At 33.9% G+C, this 9,271-nt stretch overlaps 1 protein-coding gene across 1 annotated transcript in view; it reads left to right on the top strand.

Annotated features, from left to right (window-relative positions):
- Positions 1-346: 346 nt before the first annotated feature.
- The window catches only part of LOC108693062 (cilia- and flagella-associated protein 43), a gene marked incomplete at its 3' end in the record, with an annotated part of 10,930 nt that continues 2,005 nt past the window's right edge, over positions 347-9,271 (top strand). Inside the window, exons 1-7 of the mRNA XM_018201732.1 lie at positions 347-911; positions 1,578-2,328; positions 2,961-3,156; positions 4,655-5,117; positions 6,135-6,926; positions 7,797-8,083; positions 8,734-9,159. Coding sequence (XP_018057221.1) covers positions 347-911; positions 1,578-2,328; positions 2,961-3,156; positions 4,655-5,117; positions 6,135-6,926; positions 7,797-8,083; positions 8,734-9,159 — 3,480 coding nt within the window. The remainder of the gene's footprint in view (positions 912-1,577; positions 2,329-2,960; positions 3,157-4,654; positions 5,118-6,134; positions 6,927-7,796; positions 8,084-8,733; positions 9,160-9,271) is intronic.

Raw genomic sequence — 9,271 nt, forward strand, 5'->3', positions numbered from 1 at the left:
ATATAATTAATCAAAAATTGTTATCTCATTAGGTCTGTAGCTTGTACTTTTTGCACTCAGTAGCTTTACTTTCTCTTTTCAATATATATTTATCTCATTTTAAGTGCAAAAATTTTTGTAGATTTCAAGCAACATGAACAGATCTTGTCTTAACCATGATCCTAACTCTTAGGAACCCTAGGAACTATCATCTACTTGATTATTATTATTACCAGACTTTTTTCAGTGACTTTGTTTGTGACTTGTTTCTCTCTCCTCTTGTCAAAGTGGTTATATGTTCATTTAGGTTATTATTTATAATAAGTTAACAATTTTACTGGCTTAGTATATCATATCGTTGTGAAAGATGGATCAAGTTACAAGCTATTCACCCTGCTGGATACGCGGCAGCAAAATCGAAGAAATCGTTTGGATCGGCAAGGACGTGCTCGCCTGGTGTACCGGCGTATATATCGTGTTCTTTCACATCATCAAGAGGCAGCAAACATTACAATGGTGTTGGAATGATGCGACCGGTGATGGTGCTCGCTGTATATCCGGTCACGTGTCCTTGCCGATTTTCGCCTTCTCTGAGAGATCGCTGAAGCCGCGAATTCTCGTCCTTGAGTATCCTTCGATGATGAGAATCTGCGAGTGTGTTGGAGGATATGACAGTGGCTACTTAGCGATTGCGTTCACACCAGACGATTATCTCGTGTCGCTGGGCTCTTATCCGAATTTCCCGATGATTGTATGGTGCTGGAGAACAGGAGAAAAAATTGTGATTGTCGACACACCTATATGTGATGAGATCGGTCAGATAATCAAGATAACTCAGATGGGACGCACTGTCATCGGTCAAATGGGAAAGACTTGCGGAAAATTGCTCATTTGGGAACTCGACATTATCGATAAAATTGTTATTTTAAAAGGCATTTTATTTTTCTTTCCAAGACAATTTTAATCCTTTGTGGATAAGCGTGTCTGTTTAGGCGCACCCTCTTTTATTTTGTAAACTGCGGGCTTGATTTTCATGAAACTTGATATTCTACATAGTAATTTAATAATACTTTATTCGAATTGAAGTCAAAAATAAAAAATTCAAAATGATAAATCCAATATGATGGATAGAGTAAAAAAAATTTGATTAACTGATTAAAATAAAACTCGATTTCAGAAAATTCATAATTACAATGTAACATCAAGTTTATAGTTTCACTTTATTTGAAGTTCATCATTCTACATGAATAGTTAGTTCTAATTTTCGAACTTTGATTTTTAATAATAGCACTAGATTTCCTTTCAGAGGTTATTGTTTCGAAATTTAATATTGTAGATTACATTCAAGTACGACACCAAGAATCTCTTGAAACCGAGCTTCACTATAATCAGATTATTTTGTTCAATCATTTGTGTTGTATTTTTTTGAAATTTTCGAATTCTGAAAGCAGAATCAAATTCAGCGATTCCGAAAATCAAAACAAGGTTTCCTTTAAGTTTCTTTGTTAAAACTCTCGTCCTCGAAGGATTAATTTAGATTTCTAATAAAACAAAGTTAAAGATTCTAAAATACATAATAATATATTTTCTTTGTAAAGATCACGAAGTTAAACTTCCGCAAGAAGCTATGATTCGCGGAATCGATTGGTGTCCGAATACACCGAATGATCCACTATTGGCTATTACTGATATGAACGGTCATGTATATTTGAGCAATTACGACGGTAGCAATATCCTCCGTATCGTATTTTCGCAACGCTGTACGATCTGTACGAAAATTGAGATACCAGCCGTGTGTTGGTTTCGTGGCAGTATCGTCCTTAAAACGACCTTCTGTCAGATCCGCTATTTCAAGAAAGAACCGAGGACCAATATTTGGCGCAAACTATGGTACATCAAATCAATCAACAAACCTTATATCCTGATCGCGCATCCCTCTAAAAATTGGCTTTTCTACTACACTCTCGAGGGTTACCTGATGCAGATGATATTCCCTGAAGATGAAGGCACGATACCGACGATTCATACGTATCTGTACCACGGTGATAAACACCACTTTGTCGATTTCTTGCATCCTTGGTGTCATCATCTTGCGGCAACAGATGACCTTAAAGAATTGAGTATCCTCGAAAGCTACAGCGGCAGTGAGGTCTCCAAAATGGAGCTCGATATAGAAGGCAATATATCGGCTCTAGTTTCGCATCCAAATGATCCGTTGATTGTTGTCGTTAGCGATTGTGGGGAAATGATAATTCTGGGTATCACCGATCCGGAGCAACCAATGATACTGGCGCACTTCTGTCTCCAGAGGAAACCCTTAAATCTTATAAAATTTTCCCACTCTGGCAAGTAAGTATGATCTAACAATGTGATAATTCGCATATATATTTCTTAAAAATTATAGTCATATAAATTATTAGTAATAATAATAATTCGTAATTAAGAGCATTTGCCCAATTTTATAAAAATTCTAATTCCATATGTTTACAAATCAACAAAATGCATTAATTATATTTTTAATAAATTATTTTTAATAAATTATGAAAGTATTTATTAAAGAGTGTGCTGTTAAACACAATAACATTAAACAATGATATGAATTTGGACCGATAAGAATAAATATAATTAAATAAAGAAAACTTTATTTTCGATCAAAGCGGATTTTAGTGCTTAAATATTTCTGTGAATTTTTATACATTTTGCAAATTGAGCGTCGAAATCTTTTTCGGCACAATAACAAATGTAAATTAAAAACTTGCTGTCTATTTTCTAAGATAGCAAACAGAGTCTAAAACATGAGAATATATCATATACAATATTTCACGACTGTGATGCTCTATTAAAAAATGAGCATTGATGTTCCGTTTCCATAAGAAGCAACTCCATAATAGCACTTCTCTAAATGCATTTTGCCGAACGCATTTAGTCATAAGCGAGAGTATAAGAGCTATTACACACCTCTCGATTTCTGTTGCCGATAGGTTTCTGATCGTCGCACAGAAGGAGACGGGTAATTGTTATTGCGTGAACCTGCAAAGCGATGCTCCGTGGAAAGTAATAGCCCAGCTCCAAGCGAAGGGACGTCTCGTCGACGTGGTGCTGTATGACGATGAGGCGCCCGCGAATCTAAAGGTGCTCGTGCTCCATGCAACATTGTTAGATATCAATGGAACAATGGTAATTCAATTTCTTCAATTAAATAACATTTTGTTTTTAACTTTTACATATCAAAATGTAAATTAATCCATTTCTGTAGTTGAACTGGTTAGCTTCAAAGTAAACAACGTCCACATTAACGCTCATACGCTTACAAAGTAGATAACAAATTAAAGGCTCTTGCACTATAATTATATGGAAAATGGAATGAGTTAGTGTGTGAAATGAGTTAGCTTTTACACATAATGTAACTTATAATGTAGTGAACAGAAAATATTATAGACATAAAATTTAATAATGGATAGTTTTTGAGCTGATGTGTCAAAGTAAAATTTCTGCTTACACAGCAGAATATTTCATCTTTGAATATTCTGTTCACTTGACACAACATAAATCATTGAATCTTGTGTTTACATTTTGTTCATCATATTATAAGCTATAATATTATAATGGTTGCAAAAGTTTTCGGCCAATATACAATTTTATGATAATTTTTGTTTTCAATTTCTTTTTAGTTTATTTAAATTATTATATGTAATCATTATTATATAATAATTCTTGTTTCAATATATTTCTTATTCAATTTAAGAACACGATATTTTAAATATTAAAATACTTAAAAAAGTAATTACGTATATGCTAGATTTTTATTTATAAAAAGTTCTTTATCTCAGCAATACAAGTAATAAAATTATTATTAGTCGAAAATTTTTGGCAGCAACCGTATATGTGAAAATTAATTATTTTCATTTTCGGAACTCAATTTTCTATAGGATTAATGCGAGGTCCTTTGAGTCAAATTAAATGTCAAATAATATTTAATTTGAAGAACCTCATACTATGATAACTAGAATAATTAATGTAAGAATGATTTAAAATTGTACATTTAATCGATTCTTACGTATGTATATATAATAAAAAAATAAATATATAATTATCATTTGAATTATTGCACATCGCACGTTTTTTTTTTATTCTTATTTACTATTGCAAACATTCCTTTTTTTTTGTTTTAATAAATTTAAAAGCTAACTCATTTCATCGGGATTCAATTTTCCATACATTATAGTGCAAGGTCCTTTAATTTATTATCTACTTTGTAAGCGAACGTTAATGTGGACGTTGTTTGACTTTGAAACTAACCATTGTTAAGTTAAATTATTTAACTCCATTTCTAGGAAAAAATGTTATATAAATGGACATATTTTATATTGTCCGAAAAGTTCGTGCCGACTAACTTATATAATTTAATAAATGTATACTAAAATTTAAATTTTCTGCGTTTCAATTTTCCTTCAACATCGGCACGAACTTTCCGGACAACCCAATATATAATTATATAATTATATAATTGTACATAAAATATGTCAATTTTTCATATAATTTCATGTAATTATATATGAAATTTTTTCCCGGATTGTTTATTAAAATTAACATATCGAGTATGAGCTGTAGCAGTCTATAAGTACGATTAAAAGTAACTTAAATTGGCTATAATTTGACATTATGAACTTAACAGTACGAGTCGTTCTGCTCGGTGGGCCAGCAGCTGCACGTGTACAATGTGTCGTCACTCATCGACACAGATATACGTCTCGTCAACGAGATCATCGACATTGTAACACTACCCGCAGTCTTTTACGAGTTGTGTCACGCGCCTGGCGATCCTCAACTGCTAATAGGTTCGCCTTATTTCGAACGGCAATTGTATATGCTGAAGTTGCAACGCTTTGACGCGACCTTGACGGACGCAGTGGTAACGGGTCATCATGTACGGCTCGCTCGTGTCTTCGCTGATCGACGTTGGATTGTTACGTGCGCTTATGACGGATTGGTCATTATTCATGACGAAACGATACGGCAAGTCGTTGCCGTGATACCGATGCATCACAGACTCAATTCGGGCAACTGGAAGGCTATCATCAGTTCCGACGGTGATACAGTAGTTGCTCTTGGCCATGATGGTTCTTTGGTTGCAACGCGTATTCATCGTGAAAATAAAAAAGTGTGTATTAATAATAGTATAGTTTTTTCACTCTCTAAATCTCGTGGAGTGAAATCTAACTCGAAGAGACTGAAAATTTAATCTGTCTTGAAAAAAGAATGAAAATCTGAACTCTTGAACAAGAGTGATCATATTTTCACTCTTTTTTCACGACAAGTTAAATTTTCTCTTCGAGCGAGATTTCACTCTACGAAATTTAGAGAGCATTTTTTAATTAAAGTCTTCGATTTCTTTTTCTTTAAATTCTCTTTCTTCTGATCTACAATATGCTCTTTGCTTTCTATTACTTCTTACTTTTTATCTCTTTCTCCCTCTTTATGATTGTTTTATCGAAAATCATGTTTCCTGTAACATGTTTAAAATGTGTTTTTTGTCTCTTCTGAAATTTATTAATTTTTTTATCTCGGGCGACAGAAAACAAAGAAATAGACACAGAATGGGAATAACGCATTGCTCGTAATATCGTTATTATTTTTACCGTATTTTATAATAACAATTTGATAATGATGTTGCAAATTTTTTATTTTAACGATAATGCTAAGGTTAGAAAAATCACTCTTGAAAAGTAACTTGTCATTATTACGCATTATTTATTGAAAACAAATAATTTCTTGTAACGCATTACTTTTACTCGTTACTTGTAACGAGTTACTTTTTCATTAAAAAAAAAAACGCGTAATAGTGATGAGTTTTAATGAATGAATATTTTTCAAAAGTGACAATGTCCCAACTCTCAATCTTAGCATTTAGTTAGTTATCATTATCATATCGTTATCATAAATTGCAACGTTCAAATCGTTATTACCAATTATTTTACCAAATCATTATTATAAAAAGTTTTTGACGATAAAAGTAACATTATATATTTTCGACCCTGGCTAAGTCAAAGAATAAAAGGCAAACAGTCAAGAGAGTACAAAAAATAGGAAGCAAAAAGCACATTGTGATTTCACATTATCTATCCTTACAAAAGAATGACAATTCTTGTCTTTAGTACAGGAGAGTACAGAGCCACTGCCCGCGAATGAAACCAGAAGCGTCTACTCGGTGGACTATGAACGGTACGAAAAAAGAAAAGAAAAGATACTCTCGGATTATGCCTCTCTGGACCCAGCAATTCGTGCTTCGTTGACTCGAGCCAGAATAAACTTCCCAGCAACCGACGAGAAAGAAACCTGGGAAGAATGGCGGCAGAAGATGCAACTGCGTGAAGAAACAAAATTTTACGCCGAGGAGAAGGCCGCCATTACGAAGGATCTGGAAGCCTTGAAAGTCACTATCAGACAACTCCTCGACGCCAACGAGACCTATCCAGAGATAAAGAAGTTACCGATGTCCGCATTTGATCTGAACAAAGCAGGCCGCGATCAAAGATTGAAAACGGCCGAAAACGAACGCGAGGATGCCCGTATGGAACTCGAGCATCACTGTGCCTCGATAGATCGTATAGCCAGCTGGATAAAGGCGAATTTCTGGGATCCGCAGATCGTGTTAGGTCGCTCGATATTCTCCTTTCACGGTGACACGAAGGTGACGAATTATCCGCTGACCGAGGAAGATCCATATTTCAAGGACCATCTGCAATTGGCACAATTTACTAAGGATTCGATGCGCGGTATCATTCGTGATACCTTCCAGCCGTACTACAACTACACGGAGGCTCAACTGCAGATGGAATTGAGAAAACCCATCCGGATGTATGAGAGACGCAGGACAGAGTTGCTTCTGGAAGAGAAGGAGCGCGAGATCGATCCTGAGGAACTAGCGGAGCTGCGGGCGGTCGATGGTAGGATGTAATAACTTTCTGTTTCTCTTTCAATAGGTATGTGTGTGTATGTGTGGATCTTGGAACCCTGTGCTTGAATTTCCTGGTCTCCGACAAACTGTAGCAATATTTTTTTGTTATTCTTTATGTAACGTAAACGTTTATTTTTATATCCCAATTAAAATCACTATTATTAACAATACATTGTATCTTATTGGTTGCTGTTCGACTTATTAGTATTAAGAACATTATGGATATGGATTAATTAATTTTAATCAATTTTCTAAAAAAGTAAATAGAAATCAAACAAATATTACGGAATAGAATACGTTAAGCAGCTTATTATGACATTTATAAGAAAATAAAGATTTTAATTAATATGACGTTTTTTTATTGCGGATTTTATTGGATATTTAAAGATTCGTAAAAAAATAGTTATTAAAAAAGAAAAAAATATGTTTAAAAAAATATTTCTACAAAACAATATTTTATAACAATTTAGATTTTTTCACCATTGGAATATAAAAATATTCCAGATGACTATTCCCAGATTAAATGTCCTTTATATTAACGCTTTTTTTAATTTGGAAAGGCAATTATAAAGAAATCTTAAATAAAACGAAAATTTGAAATTAACAGTTTCTAAAAATTAGAAAAGATTTCCTTAAAAGAAATTTCGAATGAAAAGAGAATTTGGATGAATATAATAAATTTGAAATTAATAAAAAAAAAGAAATTTTTTTATTTACCAGAATAAAAATAATACATCTAAATATTGAACGCCAAAAAAAAAATTAATAATTCCAATTTTACTTTGTATAAAACTGCGTTCTTAGGCTTTTCGACTTTTGCTCGATTAAATCTCGCTAATTGTCGTGGACTTATTCGCAGGCATGACAACGCATCAGTTCATTGAGCAATTGCCTCACTATTACTTGCAAATGGAGTCTTACGGGTTCGCGCACATAATGCTGAACAATCGTTATCTGATGCACGACTATAGAAAGCTCCATGTCTACTTCAATAAGCTCTTCGATGACATGTACGCGACGAAAGAGCGGGAAACGAATATGATACGGGAGAGGAACGAACGGATACGTTATATAGATTCCGAGCTGAGGATAATGTTCAACCAGAGCGTGCCGCAGGTTCCTGTTGATCCGCAGTGGCATCCCAAGGTAAACACGAGGCGCGAGCACCGCTTCTACCGGGTGTTTGAAAAGCCGAGGCATTTAAATTATTGCAAGAAAAACGTAAATCGGCGTTCTTATGAATAAATTAAAGAAACGAAAGTTTGCTTCGTGGAAAAATATATCGTGCCAGCATTAGAAATAGTGATAAAAGATTTTCAAACTATAATTCTTACAAAATAGAAAATCGAGTTCTAGACAAGTGTGTTTTTCCATTATTTCTTCGTAAAAATCTGAATGCAATAAAGTAATAAATTCTTTTTCAAGCGATCAAATAAATGCATAATGATAAAAATTTATAGCACATTGAGGATTAAGTCTCAAAGTTAATCCATACATGATGTGCCTTGCATATTTCTTTTCTTTGAAATGTTAGGAACACTTGGTTAAATAATCTCTATCCTTTTTTTTTAATGCACAACTTTGCAAATATTTTTCAAAGATGTTAAAATATGTAAGATTCACTTAACTATTTTTATACACTTATTTTTATACACGAAAGTTAATCGAGATACGAACGACACATCGTGTAGTGAGAGATAGGAAAATTAATTATAATTGTACTAAGGATTACTTTTTATAAATCTGATTACGAGTAACAGCGATTAGATACATAACGTAAATACGATATCGATTAGGAGAAAGTAGAGAGCATTATTCAAGTGCTTCAAGACGAGGTCAAGGCGAAGCCCTACGTGTCGCCATCGCAACAGGAAATCCTGGACAGGCAAGTAGTGGAAGCCGAACGAATTAGACAGTTGTTACTGGCCGATGATTTTCGCGAGCGCGCCCTGATTAAGATGATGGACGGTATGTTAGAGATTCGTTGGGAAGATACTATAAAGATAGATGTGCGCAAGCCTGCGTGCATGCTGGAAAAACAGCCGGAGCAGTATATGCCCGGCGACATCGTGGCCATAAGGAAATACAAAGCGGATGTGGAGAGTCTTCAGCAGGAACGTGATCGTTATAGAAGGATACTCGAAACTGATTACGCGAGAATCAATGAACTTTTGCAGGAAGGCATCGACAAATTCGACGCCAAGTTGAATGAATTCTTTCAGGTCTCTTATCGATTGAGATTCTAACTTTTAACAATATTATTATATTTTTATTTATATTTTATTTTATTAGATTAAGGATTGAGATTAATATTTTTCTTAATTCTTTTATTTT

The sequence above is a fragment of the Atta colombica genome, unplaced genomic scaffold (genome assembly GCF_001594045.1).
Source record: "Atta colombica isolate Treedump-2 unplaced genomic scaffold, Acol1.0 scaffold88, whole genome shotgun sequence".
NCBI classification, from domain to species: Eukaryota; Metazoa; Arthropoda; class Insecta; order Hymenoptera; family Formicidae; genus Atta; species Atta colombica.